The sequence below is a fragment of the Gouania willdenowi genome, chromosome 3 (genome assembly GCF_900634775.1).
Source record: "Gouania willdenowi chromosome 3, fGouWil2.1, whole genome shotgun sequence".
NCBI classification, from domain to species: domain Eukaryota; kingdom Metazoa; phylum Chordata; class Actinopteri; order Blenniiformes; family Gobiesocidae; genus Gouania; species Gouania willdenowi.
Window position 1 is genome coordinate 36,968,314 of NC_041046.1, and position 25,227 is coordinate 36,993,540.

General features: G+C 36.8%; 2 protein-coding genes across 3 annotated transcripts; one reads left to right on the plus strand and one right to left on the minus strand.

Annotated features, from left to right (window-relative positions):
* Window positions 1–7,617: 7,617 nt before the first annotated feature.
* LOC114461226 (BTB/POZ domain-containing protein 1-like) lies at window positions 7,618–15,594 on the minus strand. Of its 2 annotated transcripts, none has more exons than XM_028443150.1 (8): window positions 15,023–15,594; window positions 12,588–12,744; window positions 11,528–11,633; window positions 11,192–11,389; window positions 10,843–10,972; window positions 10,679–10,766; window positions 9,165–9,311; window positions 7,618–9,088 (listed from the first exon to the last, which is right to left on the minus strand). In XM_028443150.1, the coding sequence occupies exons 1-8, from the start codon at window positions 15,439–15,441 to the stop codon at window positions 8,930–8,932; spliced, it is 1,404 nt and encodes a 467-aa protein (XP_028298951.1). In that variant the 5' UTR covers window positions 15,442–15,594; the 3' UTR covers window positions 7,618–8,929. The 2 variants fall into 2 exon arrangements, with proteins under 2 accessions (XP_028298951.1, XP_028298950.1); XM_028443149.1 differs by having other exon boundaries at window positions 10,843–11,035.
* Window positions 15,595–16,215: 621 nt separating this feature from the next.
* LOC114456121 (transmembrane 6 superfamily member 1-like) lies at window positions 16,216–22,442 on the plus strand. Its single transcript, XM_028437684.1, has 10 exons — window positions 16,216–16,472; window positions 16,613–16,716; window positions 16,793–16,890; window positions 16,981–17,084; window positions 17,163–17,245; window positions 18,335–18,453; window positions 18,533–18,628; window positions 18,707–18,799; window positions 18,877–18,996; window positions 21,851–22,442. Exons 1-10 carry the CDS (start codon window positions 16,216–16,218, stop codon window positions 22,040–22,042), a joined length of 1,266 nt encoding a protein of 421 aa, XP_028293485.1. The 3' UTR covers window positions 22,043–22,442.
* The last annotated feature ends 2,785 nt before the right edge of the window (window positions 22,443–25,227 follow it).

Sequence of the window (25,227 nt, forward strand, 5' to 3'; positions counted from 1 at the left end):
CATTTTGACAAGCCTTTATTTTATACAGATTCCTTTGTGGAAAATTAATTTAGTTCCAAAAAGTTCCTCTTTTAGTTTATGCATGAGATATTTACTGTATGCAAGGGAACCGTACCAAGATTTATTGCCAAAAATAAACGTGGGGGTGAAAGTGAAATCGCTCATTTTGTCTGAGTTGGTTTGTCTTTCCAATCATTAGGTTGTAAACCTAGAAACAAAGTTAACAACTTAAACTTTAACAGTCTTGACAAAGTATAATCTTATTTCATAAATGTTACAAATTTTCAGTAAAGTTTTAAAAATTAACAAAATTGTACATTTTTATCCTTGGTTTATTGTATTTTATATTTTGGAATTGTATTTAAATAAAATACAAAAATATAAAACACAATAAATTGGCAGAAACTCATTGGTGAAATAACATTTTTTATTAATGGGCTTTATATAGTAAATGGCTTTAGAAAAGTTGAATATTTTAAATGTACATGAATCAATATTGATTCCTTAACTTTGATTCAATATCAAATCAACCCAAATGTACATGTAGTACATGTAGCTTAGCATTTAGATGATGGTTGAATCAACATTGATACAGTATCAGTTTTGGTTGAACACTAACGTTGATTCAATGTATGTCAGGCTCCAACATGAAGTCAATATTTCTGCCGAACCATATTTCAACGTTGATTCACTCATATTTGGCTCATATCTGGTTTTATACTTTTAATTTTCCAAAGTAAATGAATCGTTGCCTTAATGCAAGCTCATTCAACACAAATCAGTAAAATGAATGCTGAAATGTTACATTTCTAATCTGCCATTTTGGTTAAACAACTTAAAACAAAACGTCCATATTAAGCAGAGTTCCAAAAATCATGACAATAAATAAACATTTCACCGACCATTGGCGTCTTTGAACTGAAGAAGCTGGAGTGTCTTTCCTCATGATTGAGCCTCTCACAGGTGATTTAACTCAGTAATCAACACTGATCAGGTGATCAGCTGTTTCCTCCTACAGGTGCACTCTGGGAAGTGGAGTTCTCTGATACATTTCAAGATTCCGTTCAACAGTAACTAGTGGCTTTTACTTTGAGTACTACTTAATTGAGCAACTTTGAGTATTTTATGTATGACTTACTTGTACCTGAGTACAATTTTAATCAAGTAATAGTACTTCTACTTTAGTATGCATATATTAGTAGGTCAATTACATTTTTCAGTTGAAATTATATTTTTCAATTATCCATTTTCAGCTACAATTCAGCTACGATTACATTGACCAATTACAATTAAATTCTGTCTATTTTTTATGCATTGAAAGTCAATTACAATTACATTTTCAATTACTAAAGTTCAATTACAATTAAAAAAAAATACACAAAAAAATATTATCTATCATCTAATGTATTTTTCATTTTCAAGTTTTGTATTAAATTAAATTGTAATTGACAGATTTAATAGAATTTCCATGCCAATTACAATTATGAAGTCAATTATCTGAACTCAATTACATTTCAATTGTGATTACAACAACAGATTTTTAAAATTACAGTTACAATTATATTTACGCCATAAATGTAATTAATTATCAATTACCCCAACCCTAGCACCAGCAGACCCCCGTGACCCTGAAAAAAGGAACAAAATGGATGAATGTATTGATAGTGTTGTATGTGATGCTATACAAATAAAAATCAACTTCATCGTATTTTTGTAAAATCATTTTTAATTATACCTTATCAATAAATTAGATTTTATTTGATACAAATGCTTTATTAATCAATCAATCAATGTGTATTCATGAAAAGCACTTTTCATACAAAGAGATGCAGCTCAAAGTGCTTTTACATAGTTAAAACGTAAGATAACAATAAAAACACAAAAAATAACAAACCTAAAACTATAAAAACGACATAAAATAACAATAAAAACACAAAAGGTAACAAAACTAAAACTATAAAAACAACATAAAATATAACAAACCTAAAACTATAAAAACAACAAAAGATAACAATAAAGACATAATCCTAAAATGAATAAATAATTAGTTTACTTTACTTTAGCTATGTAATATTAATTAAGCGATGTGCTAATGAATGCTGAGGCTGGTGTGTGTAAAGAGGAACAATAGAGAGAGAGAGAGAGAGAGAGAGAGAGAGAATACCCTCAGTCTAGTCTAGCCTGTCAGGCTTCATGTGGCCTGTTTGTCATGATGTGATGTGACAGCGATGGAGACACTGTGCTGGGGGCCATGTCCTTCATGATGAACTCATCCACTACAATTGGCTCTCTGCTCTTTCCCCTTCCTACAAAGTGCATACAACCCCCCCCCCATATACAGCCCCTGCAGCACCCAGCGACCTACATCTGGTGTTGGAGAGTGTAAAGGCTAAGGTTGACCCCGCAGCACACACAGTGTACATGGAACATGTGACATGTGTGTGTGAATGGCAGAATTGCTCTGTCCTCTGCTCTTTAAGCTGTCTTACTAGCCTTGTTTTGTACAAGTGCACAAAAACATTCTGTCACATGAACACACACGTGCAGCTAGTGTAAAAAAAAAAAAAAAGCACACAGACTGAATTGAGAATTAAGATTCATGCAGCAGATCAGGTTTGACGACATCTTGTCCTTTTGCTCATGCAGCTGCACGCTCGATAATTTAATCATGCAGCTGCCCAGGTCCCCATGAAGAGAGGATCACACTGCTGCAGAGACGAGCTTGTTAGTCTGATTATATCGGGTGCTTTCTCCAATGGGACAAGGAGGCTGAGGCCTACTTAGAAAACTAGGAATGTGGAAATCATTTTTTATTTAAAAGTAAAAGGAAGATAATTCCATATGCATCGTTGTATTTGACATCATTAAAATAGTCAATTTGATGCATCGTCATGGAGCTCATTCAATTATATTAAAGTGTGTCTAACAGGGTCACGGCAAAGGTCAGAGAAACCAAACAAAAAAACAAGAGAAAATGAAATACACTTATCATTCGTGACAATGGACTGAAAAAATGGCTAAAATCAAAACAGCAGTGTTCACATTTTTGTAATGTTTCGTGCAGTGTGAATTTCCTCCTTAATTTCTTATTATTTATGTAACTTTTAACCTTTTTAAGCCTCCTGTGGACAGGAGGAGTGTGCTAATACAATACATCTGGGTAACTAATGTAATTGTGTTGTCTACACCAAATAAAGGGAATCTACCATGACATTATAATCACCTAATACTGGCTGTTTGGCTGAAAGTCAGCAAATGGAAGTGATTTAAAAGAGACCAGTCAGCACAGTTACAGTTTAAGTTGGTGCATTAGGGATGTTTTCAATCCTTGTTACTTCCCTCTGCCCACTGTAGACTGGGGTCGCCTCATTTCTGTAGATGCTCTGATGCACAAGCCTGTGGGAAAACAGTTAGACAACAGGTCTGTGTGTGTGTGTGTGTGTGTGTGTGTGTGTAACCATTGTAAAAATTGAGAAAATATGATGCAGGGTTGGGGTCAATTGTAATCGTAATTGCGTAACTAATCACAATTATGATGTAATTGTAATTGAATAATGAATTTTTATGCTGTTTTGATGATAAATGAGTTCAGATAATTGACTTTGTAATAGTCATGAACATTTTACAAAAACTGTCACTCAATGCAATTAAATGCTAAACTAAGGAACCATGTTATAGTTCTATGGTTTACACCAGTGGTTCCTAAACGGTGTGCCGCGGCACACTGGTGTGCCGTGAGGCAAGTCTGGGTGGGATTTTGGGACAACCATACAATTATTGCAATATACAACTACACAAAAATAATTATTTTTTTTAATTTACTGATTGTATGCACTCATTTCATAACACAGAGGCAAACTCTATACCTAAAATGTTTTTGAAATGTTTCGTTAATAAATATTTCATGAGTAATGTAGTCGTATTTGTCACATTTTATTTGGCATTAGTAAATAATTATGCACATTTACAGATATTGTACATGATATGAGTGATAACACGTGTTATAAAGGCTATTTTGCACATGGTGTGCCTTGGTAACAAAAAGTTTGGGAGCCACTGGTTTACACATAGGCCTACAGTATGTAGCAAAACTGTTATTAAAATATATTTCATATTAAGTTTACCTGTCACTTCTCGTGAGAATAATTTTAACATTAAAAAAAAAAAAAAAAAGTTGGTGTAATCAGGCTCAGGCACCCACACCAAAAATATTAATACCAATATTTTCATGGATAGGGAAGTGTAATAAGGTAACTAAGAGATGAAAAACAAACTAGACTATAATAATATTTTTAGTGTATTTTGCAGCTGATATAAGACAAAATGGCTCGTTTTAAGAGAAAACTAACACAAGAGGAAAGTTAGGCTTTACGGGCCTATTTATTTTAGACTCAGTATTTGTGATTAATTGTAATTGAACTTTAGTAATTGAGAACATAATTGTATGTAATTGATTTCAGGGGGGAAATAATCATTGCAATTTTAATTGTTATTGGAAAAAAATGTTTTTAATCGAACATGGAAATATGATTGACTCCAACCCTGATACTGATGTTAAACTTGAAGTTTCACCTTAGTGAATTTGGGAGAGCAAAAATGCACAAACGTAAGAAAATAAAGAAGTCGAGCAATTGTTCTCCTGTATTCACTGTTTAAAAGTGAAAATGACATAATTAAAAACTCACCTGTCATTCACACACAATACACCTCACATGCTTTTCATGTTTTTTTTAATCTGCAAACTGAAATAAAGGAAATGTGCCTTTGATCTCGAACGCAGCAGGATTTAATAAAGTATCTGTCAGGTCAGGTGTGGGATTTGAACCAACTGAATCCAATGCTAGACACTCCTCCTCACCTAGCAATGGTTGAAGCTTTCATCCCAGTTTAATTCCTATTATGAATAATGCTGGATCTGGTTATAAAGCTTTCTGAGAAACTTTTCACACATTTGGTGAGGTGTGGGTGGAGGTTTCTCTCACAGGCTGTCTAAGTAGGCAGTCAGGCAGGAGAAGCTCTCAGGTCCACAATGACTCACCTGGACAGCCTTCGTAGATCACTCTCCTTGTCAAAGCCCACTCACAGCCTTCTAAAGCAGCCTTGTTTCCAGTGCATGTCTCATTTCAATGTGCATAATATGCAATTCAAGTGCTCTTCAACATCGGACTGTAGGCGCAGCTTTCAGGAAGAAGAGAACAGATCCAACATGGACCTGCCCTGGGTAAAGAACTCTGGATCATTGAGAAATGTCAGGAAGATGTATTCTAATCCTTTTCAACACTGGGTATTGATGAAAGAAGTATCTATATTCCAACTTTCAGTTTGCCCTGAAACCCTTTGACAGAACTCCTCAAATGTATTTGCTAACCTGTATTTATCTAATGTTGATTATTCTGTGAACTATGATATTAGTGTAATAATTCTAAAATCCTCATGCTTCTTTAAAATAGGCAACCAAGCCGGTGTGAAGGGAGCTCATTCTTCACACATGAGAATAGGGCTGGGCGATATGGACCAAAACTCATATCTCAATATTTTTAGGCCGGACTACTGGACTCAAAACGCCTCTCACTGTGTTGTTGTGTACACTAGTTAAAATCACTACTCCTCTGTTATTCCTGAACAAATCAGGCTAAAATATGGTAGGTATAATCTATGGATGTGTACCTATCAACGCTCTGAGACCGACAACAAAAAAAAGAAAGTTGATTTCTCATTTATTTACGAGTCAAATATTACGATAATTAGTGGTACAAAATCATTGGCACATACCAATATATAAATAGGGCCCATTACCCCGTACGTGTCACAGGGGCCCCATTTATCTAATGAATACTCCTCCGTTAGATCAGAATGCAGTTTGATATAAATACTCTATGAGTTAATATGACGAGACGGTTGGAGCCCTTTTTTTTTTTGGTTTTTTTTTTTAAAATGGGGCCCACCCCCCATTTCCAGTAATTGCCAAATTTATAGGAAAATAGTTGTGTGATATATAATTTCAAAGGCATTTCAACGTAGATTACGATTATGCCTCACACAATTAGATTAGGGGCCCACCCTCGTTTTTTCAGCTATTTCCATTAAAGTCGTTTATTTGTGAGTCAAATATAGCGACAGTTGGTGGTACAAAATCATTGCCACATACCAATATATGAATGGGCCCATTACTCACTATGTGCCACCGGGACCCCCATTTTTCAAATGACTACTCTGTTAATGCTCATTTTACTTGGTGGGACCAAGTCATTTGAATGAATTTTCGGGAACACGGTAAGTGCTATTCGGTGCGAAGACGTCCCGTGGGCTCGACAGTAGTTCATCCGAACTTGTTTCTCAAAATGGCGACATACAATAAGTCTCGATGATTGCATTTCAAATAAAGTCTGACGAGAAAAACAATTCTGGGTTAAATTTGCAGATGAAAAATGCCACACAAGCTCATTTATTAACAAATATGTTCCACTTTCGGATTTTTCTCCTATAAGGGACAGCACGTGTGAGTGAGTTCTGAAGTGTGGCTTGTTTAGGCGATATTGCAATTTTCTGTATCTCCAAAATAGAAAACTCGATACACCTTGAATTCTGATATATCTCCCAGCCCTACAGGAGAATAAGTTACATTTATAGATCTTTATGAATAATCACCATATGACAATGTGTCAGACAAAAATACTACCTGCACTACTTGTATATATGTTCATATTTATATGATTATGATTATACTGTTTCTGGTTTGTTTTGGTTTATTCACACAATCCACCAAGTGAAATTCCTTGCATTGTCTAAAAATTCTACTTGGCAATAAAATTGATTCTCATATTTTACATATAATTAATAGTATTATCCCCTGCAAATAAAAGTATCTGGCACCACCTAGTGTTGGAAAACAGAATAAAACTGAAAGTCCTGTTTCTTTTTTTTAAACATAAGAACTTTTTCTTTAATAATGCAAAAAACTAGCAAGCTTTTCTGTTTATTACTTAATGGAAAAAAATAAAAAAATAATCAGTGGATCAAATGAAGCCGACCACTTCCACAGCATCTGTTCTGTGACTGCTCATTTTTAACTCCCTATTGGAAAGAAATTCTGAAAATAAATTAAAAAAAAAAAAAACAAAAAAACTTGAGGCCATTTTTTTTTAAAAAATGAGCATTTCTCTTCAGATTATTATCTCATATTTGGGCGACGTCTCATAAAAGTCAGGGAACAACAACAATATAACAATATTCTTGATGCTTCTGCAAGTAAAAAGAAAAAAAAAGAGTGACGACCAGGAAATGGCTAAAACCAGCATTATATGTTTTTGATATATATTCGTTTTTTTTTCCTCCCTCAGGATTCATAAAAAGAGATTTGTACAGAATGAGGACAATATGGACAGAATATGTGAAGCCAATACGTTCAGATTTGTGTTGCTCTGTATTTAAGCAAGCGTACGCATACTAATATGAACAATGTATTTCTGTGCTGTGCAGATAAGTGCTCTAAGTGTTTATATTATTACTCTTGGTTACACTCAGACGCAAATACATGCTCCCCGGCTGTTTACGCTCTTTATGTCAATTTGTTCCTTCGTGTTATATTTAGTTTGTTTTTGGGTTTTTTTGTTCCGCCACCAAAGTTACACAACACACATAGATGCTTATAACAAAGCAATTTGCTGAAGAAAAGATAAACTGGGCCCAGAAAAAAGTGTAATTACTCTTTCAATGAATGCTTCAGCAAACAAACAACCTGAATTTAGCGTCAGCGGTCAGTGAATTCAACACCAGCTCAAAAATCATAATAAAAAACACGCACACAAGCAGAAAGTGAGTGTTCAGCTCTTATCTTACGCCAGCTGAGGTTCTTTAGTAACTCATCAGGTCTGTACAATTTATAAGTAACACAAACTCACACATACATATGTATAATGAATAATACAGGGGCTCTTGAGGCACTATGAACAGACCCCTTTGTGAACGTCTGAACAGTGATGTCACTGTGTTAACTCAGCTGGAGGCAAAAAAAAAAAAAAAACAGCAAAACTTCAGAGAAAGTCTGGTTGCTCATCATGATAAAGATGAAAAAACCTGCATATCTTTGTTCAGTGCTACTTTAAATCATTGACAATTATGTTTTGGAAATGTGGTTACTGGTTGTTACTTGTGACTGAAGTTAAAGGAACTTATTCTGTAAGCTTGGATGATATAACATGTAGGAGAGTCAGTCAGAAAGTATTGCTCTACAAAAACACTGTTGTATATCTTTTGCTTTTTGTACCTAATTAGTTTTAGTAATAAGTACAGTTACAGGTTATCTAAAAATAATAATATTGGAGAGCTGCTTGTCCCCTACATCACACAACCTGTTTTTATTTTTTAATCTTTGTTGAATGAGAAGTCTGTTAACCAGCTTTTAAAAAAAGGTATCCATTTCATTTTGTGATTAACTACCTCTGGCATCTAGTTTTAATACTGGCTTCTGATGTTTTTGTAAACATTTATTGGCTTTTAATGGTTTACTGACATAGGTTTCAGATTAGTTTGTTGTGTTCCCAGTGCAATATATTAGTTTTATACTGGTCAAAGTGACTGTATCAGCAATAAAAATGAAAAAAAAAAAAAACAACAAAAAATACACACATTTGTACAATGACCGAACACCCAGATGGTAAAGCTGTGTTTGACGAATGATAAACATTCTTAACTTTTCTGTTCCCTCTCCTCCCAAAAACCCCCTAACAAAACCATCACCGTCAGTGTGCCTGAAAACTTTTTGCCTCCAACTATGTCCTGCCTACAAATACACATTAAGATGTTCTCACACACACACGCACGCACGCGCACGCACACACAAAAAAAAGGGGTCCATTTCTCCAACTGTCCAGTCCCAACAGTCTGAGGCCTCCCTGGGTTAGTGTACCTGTAGGAATCTTTGCTACATTTAGGTGTAATAGATGATCTCTGGTATCTGCCCATCCTCCACTGATGTACCGTTGTTATTCCCAGGGGAGCTAAAAAATAAAAATGTCGTCTTGGTCCCCGTTACCGTTTCCTGGGTAACTTTCTTCAATCCTTTGGTGCCGTAATGGGAGTCTGGGCCCTGAGACGTGACATTAACATGCTTTAGGAAACATTCATTCACTTGTTTTCCCCTTTGAAGCACAGCTCAGACTAACCTTTAAAGTGGCGCGTGCAGTGTAGCTGACGTTGGGTAGGATTTCTACAGGCTCTTTGAACATCACTCGAAACGTGTTTGCACTTCCGTCACAGCTGAAGCCGGTCTCGTTCTGCCCCAGCGTAGTCCGCTTGTCACTCTCAATGATCTACAGCACAGGATCCAATCATTAGTGAGGAGGAAACGTGCACAGAAAACATGCATATTCAAAACTAAACTATGAAATATTTGTGATTTTTAAACACTTCGGGATTACACAGATTATTTTCATATATGTATATAATATGCATGATTTAAATGTATATTATTATTAGCATTACAGATAAAGCAGCATGGAAAAGATGCAATCAGGTAGACGTAAACCAAAAATCTACCACTGGATGGCGTCAAATTCAACACTGCACGAGTGAGCATTTTAACTCTGTTTAAATACTAAACCAATAATAAACTGCAGAAACAACATAATGAAACAATGATATTTAACAAACTGACATTTCAAGCTTCACTTTTCTACCATAAAATACATTTGAATAATTAGTAGATACTAAGAGTTTTTTTTAATAAGCATCTCTTTATTCTTAAAAACCTAAAGTTGTCATTGTTTTTCTGGAAGATATGCTAAAAATGCTACAAAAAAAACAAAAAACAAAAAAATCCTAAAAACCCTGCAGTGGACAGTATTGATCAAACTAAATCAGCTAATTGACTCATCTATGGACAAGAAAAAAGAGCTTGCCTAGTCTTTTCCACCTGATGTAGTTTACATTACTGAAGTTTATGTTGGTTTAAGGACAGGGCCAAAAATACACGCTATATTCATAAAATATTAAACAACTGCCGATAATCTTGTTTTAGAAAGTAATATATTATCTTGGAAAGCTAATTTTCTAAAGCTGCTGGAGACAACAGTTTTTAACAGATAAAAGACAGTGTAGGCTTAAATCAGCGCTAGAAATTTGGTTTTCATCTCCACTGTAAACAATCTCTAATTTACATTTTTGAACATTGGATTGTGGGATGTAGAGTTTCATAAACGGTTGCATAAAAGTGTTTTTTTCCTCTTTTAATTAATCTCTTAATTCTTCTGAGAGATGTCCTGGACATACTTATCCAGTTTCGTAGTACAGGCCCTTGGTGGCTAACAAAACAAATTACGGTAAGAATAAATTAAACACACTGCTATGCCTTTGTCCACTACGGGACTCCACATCCCACAATGCAACGTCAACAAACGGGCGTGTTTACAGTGGAGATGAAAATAAACTTTTGAGCAACAATTTCAACCATATGGATTTGTTTGTGAGCAAAGTATTTTCGATTTATTGATCTGAGGTCTACACTATGTTTTTGTCTGCTAGAAATTATCGTCGTCAACATATCTATTTATTAATTTGGGGGATAATTGTTGAAAATGACCACATAAAGGGCTGAAGCTAAGAACTTCTCTTGAACAATATCAACAAACAAATCCTTCATTGTATCCATCATTGATCTGCTTTCTAGCTAATGGGTTACCTGAATGGTGACCTGATAGTCAGTGGGTCCATGTATTGAGCCATACAAGCCAAAGCCCACGATACATATTCTTTTATTAACATTGAATCTGCCAAAGAACAAAGATCAATCAGGATTCAGCTGAACTGAAAAGCGCTGCCAGCCGCACTCTTCCTCCTCCTCACCTGATTCTGTCACTTGTTCCACTGTACCCCCATCGACTCTCAACCTGCTGGAACCTATTAATGCTGCACTCGTCCCCCCTAAGGCAGCAGCGAGGCCTGTCAATGTAGTGGACCCGTGGTTTGGGGTTTACTGTAAAGTGTAAAAACAGATTTACCACCTCCCGATCGAACAATATTCCAGACTGGGCAGGCCCTGTTGCACAAGAAAGAATATCAAACTGGTTTCTGTGGGTTGGACAGGTATGGACAGTTAAGGAACATGATGAAGATAGTCAGATGTAAACAATCAAATAGCAAAAAACATGGTTAAAAAACAGGAATTATGACAATGCCTGTGTGATATACTTACCAGCTGCAAACTCTTCAACTGTCATGAGTGGGAAGCGGATTAGTGGAAGCGCCTTTCCAAGGACCTTGTGTTTGTTCTCGGATATGGGGGGCAGTTGTTGCCTGTAGCACTCGGCCTCTGCCCAGCGCACCACGGCTCCAAACAGACGGTTCTCCCTGATGCTGAGTGTGTCTCGCTCCAGCACTGCACACAGTGTGTCTACACGTACAAACACATGCAGTCATCAGTAAGAGTGCAAAATCACAATGCTCCATGTATTTCTATTGAAGCAACACAACAATGACGAGGCAAAATATGTTTAATTGGCACAAAACCAGTCTCAAAAAACCAGCGTACCAAGGTCAATGTCTGTGAAGCCCTCTGCATTTATGGCATCCGCAGTGCTTTTGTCTATGATGTCCAAGCAGAGGCTGGCGAGTTGAGGTTCATCGAATAACCTCGCCTGTAATGAGAAACAAAACGTAAAAACAAAATTAAAAACGGTGCTGAAACAGAAACGGCTTGTTGCATCACAGGAACCAGAAAACAATATTAATGAGGCAAAGCTGTTTAAAAGAGAAGACTTTTTGAGACAAATTAGAAAACTGTCCTAAACAAAAACATAATTTCTTTGAAGTGCAGGGTTCTCTCCAGTGCTGTTGAGTATAGGCCCCCCCGACGGTGGGATTTTGATACCCTACGTTGTGATGTTTCAGTTGTTTTCTCTTTTTTTTCCATCGGTACCATTGTAATAATTGTTGCACTCTTGGACACAAAAGGGACTTCCAGGTGTGCATGGGTTGTTTCAACCGAGCAACACATACATCAGCCGCATTATCTATTTAATGTTGCTCCCTTCTTCACCTGAGGACCCCAAGGATTCCTGCAGCTACTTAGCTGCCCCCGAAGTTGCCTGTGTGCATCCTTCGCTTTGTAACTGTAACCACCGTTCAATATAAACAGTGTGCTTCAACCAGACGTAGCGTGTAGCGACACAAGAAGCTACTCATCATGTTTAGAACTCACAACGGATCATTCTACATGCACACGTACATGGATGTTGAATGTTCTGTCAGGCTCGGGCCGTTTGGGTCTTCTTTTTTCAGCCCAATTAAAGCTCTACTGTGTGTATCCTCCGCTCCCCATAATCACCGTCCAGTATAAACAGTGTCATTTATAATCTCAACAAAAACAATCAACTAAAAAAAAGACAACAGAAAAATATAAAAAATAATCGTACATTTTGAAAACCTTGTATTTATACAGATGCCTTTGTGGAAAATAAATTAAGTTCCAATTGAGCAAGAGTAACTAGTGTACACAACAAGAAGAAGAACAAGAACAACAAAGTGAGTGGCGTTATGAGTCCGATAGCAGGTTATAAAAAAATTCCAGATGTTTATACAAGTGTTGTAACCTGAGTCAGAAGCAGGAAGGCGTTATCAGCTCTGAGATGTTTGGTGAGGAACTCCACACAATGGCCCTCCAGAGCAGGGACGGCGTACTTCTTTGCCGTGTATAGAGTTGTCATCACAGTCTCCGGACCAATGTGGACTTCATCGGAATACAGAAACCTGAGTAAGAAGAGGGTAATCAGCTTGAATTGTGAATGGTTTGCCAATTGACTTTGAACTGATCTGCAGTGTGTACATCAGTTTAACATTTCAGTGTGGTTTGTTTACGTTAAAAAAACCCTTATTGCATCCAAATATCCCTTAAAAACACGTAACTTTAACTTTTTAACATATATATCAACAAATTACGTATTTCCCCATAGTTAGGTTAGGGAATTGCAAAATTGCAGGTTAAAAAAGAAGATGCAAGAACAAATGCTACAAAATCTTTTGGCTCTTGGAACAGGCAGCTTCTCTGAAAAGATGCCATATTTGAGAAATAAAGAAAATATTACTGAGACCTGCTATTCCACATTTTTACATAAAGTTATACAAAAATTCAATATAAATGATCAAATCATTCATATTGAATGATTGCCGTTTCTATCCACTGACTTTGACCCATTATTGTTTTGTATTGTAAAGCTGTATTGAATTTTTTTTTTTTTAAATCAACATTAAATAATGCCTATCGCCATTTTGTGGAAAAATATAGATATTAATATTGGTCCATATCACCCAGGCCTAATGTAACCAAAGCAGTAACATTTTATCTTGTAAAAGATATGACTGTCCAAACTGTGGGAATTGAGGGATTCAAAACACTGCTTAAAGTAGGATTGTATTAACATCAGTACGTTACCTCAAAAACAAATTGAAATCACTAGAATGATAAGCTGATGTGTTACTAATGCTACATCACTTTAATTAAAAAGATTGTGTGAGACAAAAGAACATGAAGTTTTGTTGTTTGATGTGAAATTGTTCTTGGAACCAGTTTGATAAAATGCTTACATACATTTTTTAAATTTTTTGAAAAGCACCCTGACTTAAATGATCTTTTATCCCCTTTTTCCACTTAGGGTGATTTTTTTAAGTAGGTGAATTAGTTTGTTTACAGTAAATAACTTGAAAATAGTCAAAATCATCTGAATGAAAAAATTGTGATAAAATCATGATTGTGATTTTGCAAAGAAAAAAACATTTTTTTTTTTCCATATCGCCCACCCCTACCTCATGACAAAGAAAAGTGATGATTTTTGGCACAGAAAATGAAACAAAATTAAGCCACACTTTTTCATCGTTTTAGTTAGTCCGTAACGTAGGTTAGGGTTAGGTTTAGTGAGTCCGTAACGTAGGTTAGGGTTAAGTTTAGTTCGTCCGTAAAGTAGGTTAGGGTTAGGTTTAGTTAGTCCGTAACGTAGGTTAGGGTTAGGTTTAGTTAGTCCGTAACGTAGGTTAGGGTTAGGTTTAGTTAGTCCGTAACGTAGGATTGGGTTAGGTTTAGTTAGTCCGTAGCGTAGGTTAGGGTTAGGTTTAGTTAGTCCGTAACGTAGGTTAGGGTTAGGTTTAGTTAGTCCGTAACGTAGGTTAGGGTTAGGTTTAGTTAGTCCGTAATGTAGGTTAGGGCTCGGTTTAGTTAGTCCGTAACGTAGGTTAGGGTTAGTTAGTCCGTAATGTAGGTTAGGGTTAGGTTTAGTTAGTCCGTAACGTAGGTTAGGGTTAGGTTTAGTTAGTCCGTAATGTAGGTTAGGGCTCGGTTTAGTTAGTCCGTAATGTAGTTTAGGGCTAGTTAGTCCGTAACGTAGTTTAGGGTTATGGTTAGGATTAGTTAGTCCGCAACGTAGTTTAGGGTTAGGGTAAAATGCCGGTATATTGATATGTTACGTATTGATAGCCACTGCCAATTTAAAAACAGGCATCGTTGGTTAGAATAGAAGAACAGAAAGTTTAGTAAATACCAGTCAACATGGTAGAACAACGAATCCTGTCAGATGTGTTAATATGTGTTTGTAGGTCAAGGAGGTAATATAATGTTTTTTTATACAAGTTATCACCTATGAATTGATGTAGATATTGAGAGCAATTCTAGGAAAAACTTCCAAAAATGTTAAAAATTACAAAAAAGTAATTTCATTGTGCAATGTGCAGGGCCGTCATCAAAGTGGTGTCTTGACAGAAAAACGAGTGACTATATCAGAGGAGTGGGTTTCATTCAAGATCCAATCATCAAAAGAAAACAGGAAAACCTCCTTTCTTGGCATTACATGTCTTGTTTGCTTTGAACTGTAATAAATACAAAGTTTTTAATGCCTGTGTGCGTTTATGTTCTGGTTATATAGGGGGTGTAAGTCCGCGTGCACGGGGGGTCCAGTGCATGGGTAAAACACAGTATACCGTCTAAAAAAATGAAGACTACACCATTGCCTAGTTCATATTATGATCCACTTTCTTTTACCTGAGCAGGGCGAGGAAAGCAGCTGGCTCCACATCAGGCAGTTCTATCTCAGCCGACGTGGTGGCCATCCCTCCGTTGAACATGGCATCAAAGACGGCGCTACCGGCGGCCAGGACGAACCTGTGGGCCGGGATCCTCTGGGCCTGCCTGCCTTTACCCACCACGAACCTGACGTCGCTGAGCAGCTCGTTGTTGAAGAGGAAGGCAAAGCGCTCCTTCAGGGAGCTCTTCGTCGCCTGCCAGTTGTACATGGGCTCTCTGGGCTGCACCTGGACCGGAGGAGAGGCGGACGGGCCGGAGGGGGGCACGCCGCCGGGCAGCACAGCTGAGGCTCCGCACTGAGCAGAACCGCTGGACGTCCTCTCCTGACCGTCATGGTTAGACGGCAACCCGCCCACGCTGCTACTCCCGGTGGCCATTGCGGCACAACTCGATAATATATGATATGTTTAGCTACACAAACAACCCAGTACCGCTGCGCATATGTTAAAGTCTGTGCTGTTGTTGTTTGTTTACGTTGTATCCATCGCTGTGAACGCCATCGGATGCGTCGAGCTTCCTGCTAGCTTCGCTTCCGGTAGTAAAGCACGCATGCGCACTTTATTTAATTTTTGTGCGTGCGTTTGTGGGTTTTTCAATCAAATGTATTTGTTGATCTTAAAAACAACAAAACACGCCTACAGTACAGAAACATTTCTTTTTTCTTTCTTTTTGTTAAAGACAGTGTTTAAAAAATAAAAAATAGATTTAAGTGTTTGTACTCATAAGATTACAATTTTAGAAATCGTCTCTGAAACTGGAATATGACAGCGTGTATATTAAAAGTACTAAGCAAGCTAAAATAAATTGAAGGTAATTGGTGAAATGTAATTTAAGTCAGTGGTTTTCAACTGGGACCCACATTTTGCCAGGATCATTAAATCGTGACCTACATTTTTATTTTTAGATTTCAACCAAAAATAGCTGTTGAAAACACATATAATATTTTTTTTAAACACCCACTTTTGGGTCCCGATCGACCCACCAGTTGAGAATCACAAATCGGGAAGCTATTATTATTATTATTATTATTATTATTATTATTATTATTATTATTAGATTAATATAAATTTAAAGGGAAAGTATGTTGTCAAACGTGTGCCCTAAACCTGCATAAAGGCGCATTTCACGTGCATTATCACCGGCCACATTTAATGCGCGTGCGAGAGGAAAAGCGAGCCAGACCAGAAGTACGAGATAGATCAGAAAAGCATTTTTCACCTCGTCAGACGTTGTTCAGCTGCTGCACGCTTCTGACTGTGAGCCCATTTTTCATTCATTCCTACTGCGGACAGTCGCTTATTCACTTCGATTTCACCATGAGTGCTTCTACTGGGACGGGAGTGTTTGTGCTCTCACTCATGTCCATTCCTTCCTGCTACCTTTGCAACTCTCTGCTTTACAACAACAGGTGGGCATTAACACATTTCTACATTATTTCTACATCCCATGCCTTTGATTGTAGTGTTATAAAGTCTTACAATGGAGACTGTGTCATGTTCATTCCATCTATGCATAGTTACACTAACATGTTTACATGATGTCATACAGTGCTGAAGCTTTCCTCTCTGCTGGATCCACTACAGTCCTCATCCTGGCCATTTCACTTGGTTTCATGTTGGAGAAAAAAGCTCCATTAGACCCACTTTTTTATGGTATACGACATCTTCAATGCAAGTTTCAACATGCACTGTCAGCACACTCATGACAGTCTATTTCCATGTTTTGTAGTCTATGCTGTGTATGCATTCCTGAGTGTGGTGAACCTGATCATTGGACTGGAGCAGGACAACATCATTGATGGATTTGTGACTTTTTACCTGAAAGAAGCAAGTTTGACTGCTGGGTCGCGTGTTTAGCCCTTTTCTTTTCTCACCCTATTACTAATAAATGGAATAAATGTGCACTGTGTGTTACAGGCGGATCCACACATAAACACAGCACATGGACACATGATCTCCTACTGGGATGGCTGTGTCCACTATCTCATGTATCTGCTCATGATTGCAGCAATTGCATGGGGGTAAGGGTTCTATACATCCATCCATCATCCATCCATCTGATCAGTCCATCATGTGGTTTGTTCTGTGATGTGTACCAGGGACAGTTACAGAGCAATCGGCCTCTACTGGATGGGATCTTTTCTCATGCGTGCCATAGTCTACATTCTTGGGAACGCTGTCGGTAAGTAAAAAATATTGGGATGATTTTAGATGTGAGTATAGACCAGACACTGGGCAACTGGCGGCTCGGGGGCCACACGCGACCCTCGGTTTAATTTTATGCAGCCCCCAAAGTAAATGTATAATATGACAGAAAAATACTCAAAACAAAAGCAAGAATACTTTAAAAAAAATACAAAGAATTACAACATTGCAGTAAAATAGAGTAAATGACAAGAAAAACACAGAAATGACTACAAAAATTATAATATAATAAAACAAAATAGACCTTTACTGATCCCCATAGGGGAAATTCACACATTGCAGCAACACAATAGAATTGCAGACAGTAAGAAGAAAATAAATACCAACATAGGATAATACTGCAAATATACGACTGTAGGGTGGACATTTATTAGAAAAAAAGAATAAAATAAAATTTAAAACAAAAACAAAACAACAACGGCATATAAAACACAACAATGTGCAAATGTCAAATGATGAACATGGTTTGGGCGGTATCAGTGTTGTTACAGTTATTGAGTTAAACAGTTAAACAAATGAATGAAACGACAACAGTAATGCACAAAATGACTCCAAATAACACAAAACGACAACAAAAATACACAAAATGACTCAAAAATATATACGTACAAAATTACAACAAAAGTGCACAAAATGACAAGAAAAATATTACAAAAATTACTCTGCAAGCCCACAGTAATAACAAGCAAGCAAAACGATAGCAGAAATGCACAAAAATTAGTCCAAAAAAACCCTCAAAATGACAACATAAATATACAATGACTCAAAAAAAAAAACATACATTTTACAGGAAAAATACACAAAAGGACACCAAAAATGCACAAAAAGCAATCATGAAAAGCAAGACAACTACGCACATACACAGAATGACAGAAAAACACACAAACTTACTTTTAAAACCCTTTATTTCCTGTGTGATCAGATTGGTCATTATTCTAAACGTTGACATGAATGTTAACTTCTAGGGTCGACCGTGTCATCATCATGTAAACAACCTCTCAGAAGAGTCATAATCGCAAGAAACGTTTTGCTATATGGTCACCTCTGCTTTTATGTCTTTTCCCAGGAAAATATGGGACCCATGTTGGTCCTCTCTTTTTGCTGCACATGTTGTACGTCTTGCTGTCAATTTGGGCGTGTTTTCGAATTTTTAGCCAGCCCTCAACACGTGAGGTCCAGCCAACAGTAAGCACCACACATCTGTGTTTTTAATACATATTTTCCTCTTTAAGTTTCTGTCAAAAACTTGAGTTTACATATTTAGGAGATCCAGAGCAAAAGCATACTTGGCAGACCTTTAGATTTACTGTTCATCACCTACCTCATCCCAGCGTTTGGTTTCTGTGTCTTCAGAGGTCTGGTAAGATGCTTAGAGATGATTTCTTGCACGTACACAGATTTGAACACTCTTCAAGTGTGTGATCTTTGTTTTTTTCAGGTTGCTTTGGACTGTTCCAGCAAATGGTGTCAAGACTACACGCTGCAGTTTGAGCCGTACCTAAAAGACCCTTCAGCCTATCCCAAAGTTCAGGTGACTTATTGGTTGACATGAACCTTCTGCACTTTATTGTTTCTGCATTGAAGTACAGGTTTGTGCACGTTTGATAGATGCTGGTGGGCATGCTGTACTCAGGCCCATACTACATCATTTCCCTCTACGCTCTGCTGGTACCAGGATGTGAATGGATGCCTGATCTGACTCTGGTGCATTCAGGAGCAATTTCTCAGGTACTCAAATTATATTCACAGTATGACATATTTGGCTTGAATATCTTTGATAACAAATGTTCTTAATAAATTGCCTTTACTAATTATTTTATTATTTAGTTCTACTCAAACTTCCTTGAAATACTCAAGGTTCTACAATACAAAATAATAATAATAAAAAAACCCTGAATATTTTTCTACATTTTTTTCATTTTTTAGAATCAGAATCAGATATACTTTATTTATTTATTTATTTTTTACAGATGCTCCAGAAATATTTTAACTGAAAAGAAGAAATAAATAAAAGAAATCATACATTATTGAATAAAGACTGTTAATTAAATATAAGTGCACACCTCCAGGAAAATAATATTTAAAAAAAATCTTTATTCAGCCACTTTAGATCATCTCTATAGATGATGATTCATATTTGACATGTACTCCTGATGTTGATCACGATTACAGTGCAATCTGTAAACCCTCTAAAGTCCAGTAGATTGTTATCCTTCTTTGTTTTTTATTTTTTCCTTCATTCCTCATTCCAGCTGAATTAGGTCACACATATCTTCATTTTTTCCATTAATACTGGGATATTCCATTATTGGGTGGCTGCAAATCACTGTCATTTATTCCTCAGTATTATCAAACATATCAGCGCCACATGAGGACTTCTGCAGTGTTCTGTCTATTGACAACATCTAAAGTGGGAAACTCAAAGGACTATAGCATTGTGTTCCACAAAGCAGCTATTGTGTCTGAGCTGCAGGCCTGCGTGTCACTCATCAGTGAAGTATGGGCAGAGGCTGACTTCAGACCAGCGGGAATGGTAGTATTTACTTCAATGTCAGCTGTTGTACCAGGCTACAAATAGAATGGGCTGATGCTCTGGCAGCTTCAGTTGTCATGAAACAGGCCACTTATTTTTTTTATTTTTTTCAGCCCCCTGCATGTCAATGATAGGCAGATATTTAACACAAGATTAAAACTAACTCAAAATATACTAATATTTTTGTAGACTAATAAAAGCTAAACTTTATTGTTCATGTGGGATGGAATCCAATTAGATAAGTTTCTTTTTTGGAAGGTACAAAGAAGTTAACATTTTAATAAATCACAGACCAAATTTTACACTGAACAAAAATATAAACGCAAAACTTTTGTTTTTGCTCCCATTTTTAATGAGCTGAACTCAAAGACATAAAACATTTTCTTTATACACAAAAAACCTATTTCTCACAAATATTCTCTGAAACGCCTTTGGAGATGGCTTATGGTGGACAAATGAACGTTCAGTTCATGGGCAACAGCTCTGGTGGACATTCCTACAGTCAGCATAACAAGTACATGCTCCCTCAGAACTTGCAACATCTGTAGCATTGTGCTGTGTGATTAAACTGAACATTTTTAGAGTGGCCTTTTATTGTGGCCAGTCTAGGCACACCTGTGCAATAATCACGCTGTCTAATCAGCATCTTGATATGCCACACCTGTGAGATGGGATGGATTATCTCTGGAAAGGAGATAATCCAATGTGTCACTAACACACATTTATACACATTTGTGAACAATATTTGTGAGAAATAGATCTTTTGCATATACAGAAAATGATTTAGATCTTTGCGTTCAGCTCATGAAAATTGGGAGCGAAAACAAGTGTTGCATTGATATTTTTGTTTAGTATATATATATATATATATATATATATATATATATATATATATATAGCAAATTTTCTTCACTCTAAAAGGTCTTTTACTAAGGAAACAGATTAGGCCCAATTTTGATGTAGAAAATCATTTTGGGAAAATCAAGAATAAAGTCGAAATGTTGAGAATAAAGTTGGAATGTCAAGATTGAAGTTGAAAGTTTGAGAATAAAGTTGAACTATAATGTTGAAATTAAACTAGAAAATCGAGCAACGACTTTTCTCACACTCGGAAATCCTGTTCTCGTCAAGATCTTGCGCATGAGGTCAAGAGGTGTAAACTCCATAAACATTGGAAACACTAAACAGTGGAAGTCGGGCCTTATCGCTCAGAGAATCGAATCTTTGCACTGAATCAGAACACACAAATGCTTTGTCTGCATTAACCCAAATCTTTTGAGTTCTATTCTTGCTTGTCCCATCAAAGGGAGAAGAGGTGTGGAAGCAAGGGGGGCCTCTTGCTTCAATGCTGCTTCCTCCATCGGTTTGGATTGGACCCAAAGTTGTATCAGCAGAAAGCCCTAGTCCCCCAGAGTCAGAATATGTGCGTCGTTCCCCAGTAGAGTCCAAAACATAGATACCCTGGAAGTCTGAGCTTGTCTCTCAGAGACTCAATCACTCGATCTAGTCGCTGGAATTGCACAAGTCGCATCACTTGAATGAAGGTCACTTGAAGGAAGGTCACTTGCTATTACATTGATTTTGAATGTACTCTAGTCGCCAGAGTAGCTTCAGTTGTGTTCGGTGTGAACGGGAAAAATAATTTTGAAACAAGGGAGGTCTCTCGCTTTGATACTGCTTCTCCCACCGGTTTTCAAAAGTGCTCGGATATGTGCATCATTCCCGGGTAGAGTCCAAATTAAACCCACTGGAGGCCCAGGATGTTGGTGTTTTTGTCTACCAGGGGTAACCTCAGTCAATGGGAGAAGGAGTGTGGAAGCAAGGGGACTTGCTTTGGTTTTTAAGAGTGATATTATCGGGCCGAAATGGTATCAGCGGAAAGCCCCAAAATGTATTTCTCTATCAAAATGGAACCTACTCTGCTTCTGTACTTCACCCCAAATGTTTGAGATGCCTTCAATTAACAATACATGTCAACAGCCCTGGTCAATATCTGATGAACATTCAGTCATCTCTGACATTTGCTTTCTTGTCATCTTTCCTTCACAGGCACAGTTTGCTCATATCGGCGCCTCTCTTCACACGCGGACGCCGTTTTCCTACAGAGTGCCTGCTGACAGCCAGTCTGTCGTCCTCCTGGTCAATGTCCTGTACATGCTGATGCCTCAGGCTCTGTGCTATCGCTGCTGCACCAGGCCTTCCTTCTTCTTTCGGCCTGAACCGGAGGAGAAGAATGAGTGATGCAAACCATCAGGGAGAGAAAGAGAGACTGCTACAAATGTCAGAGATGCCATAGCACTTGCAAAGTACAGCTGGGTGTTTGCAGTTATTAGCAGATAGTATTCTTAGAAAGGAGCCTCTGTAACCTCATTGAGGAAGCGATGAATGGAGCTTTGGGAAACAACTTGGATTGTTATCTGGTATTTAAGTATTCATGGTCATTTAGAAAATGTAGAAGAACAACAGGCAACGTAAAACATTAACCAATCAACCATAATATTGTGACAATTGTGCCCAGGGACAGAGGTGGCAAAGGTACTAGTCTTCTTCAGTACTCAAGTAAAAGTATGGATACTTGAATAAAAAATGAAAGTATTAAAGTTGCTCCCTTACTTGAGTAAATGTAAAAAAAAAAGTACATGCTACTAAAAGTACTTAAGTAAAAAAGTAAAACAAATGCCCCATCAATAATAAGACAGGGTTTTTAAACCAGAAAATTCCATATCTTTTTTATTTTTAAGAACTTGTACAATACTGGTACATGGAAACAAGTTAAATCTGTTACCTTTGAACACCTGGAGAATTTAGCACTGATAATAAAATTTGTAGCTAAATGGTGTCAAGAAAAAAAAAATGCGAACGTTCACATAAACCCAGAGCAGCTTTGAGTTTAACATTTTTTTTTAAACTTGAAAATGTTAACTATAAAACTAAGGGCCCTGCCTAACAGAAAAATATCAAACTATACCAATATTTTTCATTTAGCCTCAAAAGAATCATGTTCTCCAGGTTTCTGGAATGGAAACGTGTCCTTTTTGGTCTGGAAATGAGTCCTGCTATGTGCTGAAAAGCTCTTAAAAGCTCATTTTAAAAATGTAAGGAGTTGAAAGTACAGGTACTGTGTTTGTTTTAAAAAAAGTAAGGAGCAAAAGTAAAAAGTCAGCAAAAATAAATAAATACTCAAGTAAAGTACAGATACAAGAAAAAACTACTTAAGTACAGTAACACAGTATTTGTACTTGGTTACTTGTCACCTCTGCCATGGTAACACTGCTTTTATCAAAGGCTGTTCTTCAACCACATGGTACATGGAGGATGAACCTTTCCATTAATGTCATTGATCAGAACATCACAATCTCTCCACCTGCTTGTCATCTTCTGGGTCTCATGTCAATATGACTTAATCAAACGTTTCCTGTTTCAAAACACTTTGATGACGAAAGTGTGTGAAAAGGATGAAATGCTTGGTTGTTGTCCCCTTCAGACATTTAACCTGAAGCCATGTACCCCTTACTCCTGCGCATCTAAAAAAACATAATTACGTAATGTCATAGACAATGTAGCCCTACAGTGAAATTTGTCTCTGATTTTTACCTATCCTGTTTAGGAATAATGTATAATAGAAAATGATAATAATCTATAAGCACACAAGAAAACATTTTGTTCAGAATTATCACTTGTTTGCTTTATTTAATTAATTAGCCTATTGGCGTTTTCAGTGATAAACCAATCTCTTTTTTTGGAAAATGAATCTACCAAACATTTGTTGATTGCACATATAGCAGTAATACAACATAATCGTCATCCTGAAACTGTGAAATATAACTCACTACAACTTTAATGAGGATGCAATTAATGTTTGGCTGAATTTCATATTTGTGATTGTTTTTTATGAGATTGTTTCTGTCTGAGGCTACATGATGAGGCTTTGTATGTGTACTTTGTGGCAATGCATGGAGGCTCCTGACAGCTGGTCGATTTATATTCTAGTTTACAATGTTGTCATGCTGGTTTTAATCTCTATTCACGTACCCCCGTGACGATTTGCGTACCCCACTTTGGAAACCTAGTGTCTAATCTATCAAAAAAGCACTTAAGCCTGTGGCCATTATGCTTTTCTTTATTTTTTTCACATTTTATTCTTATATTTGTGTTCCCAAGATGTGCTTCACTGATGTGTTTGTGTATTCCCCTATTTTTTGGAATAGGGGAATAGTTTTTGATTGGTACAAATACAAGATTTACTCGTGTATTTCATATTGTGTGTTATTTAAATGTCATTTAGCTAGTAAACCATTCCGCACACTAAAAGTGAATAAAAGTAAATGAAGTTCAGGTTGGCTGCCATTTCAATAGGTGAACAAAAGCAATACATTATATATCTATTATATATACTATTAAACATAAGACATCCAGTGTTCAGAAACTTTTTGACCAAGCTGGGGAGCTATATCAATTTCCCCATTTTAATAACACATAGTTTATTTCTCATGCTTATATCCATAATTCAACTTTTTAGTTGATTTTTGTGTCACAAAATGTTTTTGTCTCATACATCCAATCTTCCAAAAAGCCAATATAATATAATAAAATGCACAATTGACTTGAATTTCTAGTGTAATATTTCCAAAGGTGAAAGTAATGTATTAGTACTCACATTACTGTAACTGAGTTGCTTTTATAGGTACTTGTACTTTTTTTTGAGTATATTTCTAAATTAGTAATTTTATTTGTATGTTTTAGAAGAAGTAAAGAAATTATTTATTTTGTGATTATTATTATTTTTTATTTTCGTTTCATGGTTTCTTCATGATCATTGATCATAATCCAGTGACGTGCAGTCAGGGTAGGCAAGGTAGGCAGTGCCTACCCAAGGGTGAATTGATATTTTCATTATTTGTTTTAATTATAATATAATTATAAATGTTTTATTTTTCAATTTCCGATAGCCTACAGTACCTATAAGTTTGAAAGTGTCCGCATTTTGTGCTTTTCATAGCCCAAATCGCTAAACATCGCGATTTCCTAACCACTGTTAGGCAAGAGGAGGCCACACCCCTTCTCAAAGGCACATTGCTGCTCTGCCTCTGTTCCCAGAGCGTGTTTTTTATGTGTTTGCACATGCGCAGTCAGGTCCCCAAGATGAAAACCATTTACGTAAAAAGGCAGCTCTCTACGCTACTTTTGCACGTAACCGCGCTATGCTAAATGCTATACGTAGGTTCACAGTGAATTAGTGAATTGATATCACGTGACCGCTGCTGCTACATTGTCTAGCTAGTGGGCGGGATTACACTACAGTCAGGATGACAGCACTAGACATGATATGGAAACTTTTTTTGAGGAAAAACGACAGCTTTTAAAAGATGGGAGACCAACATCTGAGCTTTAATAGTGTTTTACAACATTGCTTTTGTTAGATGGCT

Bases quoted from the DNA above. Each gene is read 5' to 3' on its own strand.
- LOC114461226 (XM_028443149.1), bottom strand. From the start codon at position 15,441: ATGGCCACCGGGAGTAGCAGCGTGGGCGGGTTGCCGTCTAACCATGAC. The intron at 11,036-11,191 runs GTAAGTATATCA...CTTGTGCAACAG, and splicing joins AGTTGAAGAGTTTGCAGCTG to GGCCTGCCCAGTCTGGAATA. The intron at 10,767-10,842 runs GTGAGGAGGAGG...GTTCTTTGGCAG, and splicing joins GGAACAAGTGACAGAATCAG to ATTCAATGTTAATAAAAGAA.
- LOC114456121 (XM_028437684.1), top strand. From the start codon at position 16,216: ATGCGCGTGCGAGAGGAAAAGCGAGCCAGACCAGAAGTACGAGATAGA. The intron at 18,800-18,876 runs GTGACTTATTGG...CACGTTTGATAG, and splicing joins CAGCCTATCCCAAAGTTCAG to ATGCTGGTGGGCATGCTGTA. The intron at 18,997-21,850 runs GTACTCAAATTA...TTTCCTTCACAG, and splicing joins ATTCAGGAGCAATTTCTCAG to GCACAGTTTGCTCATATCGG.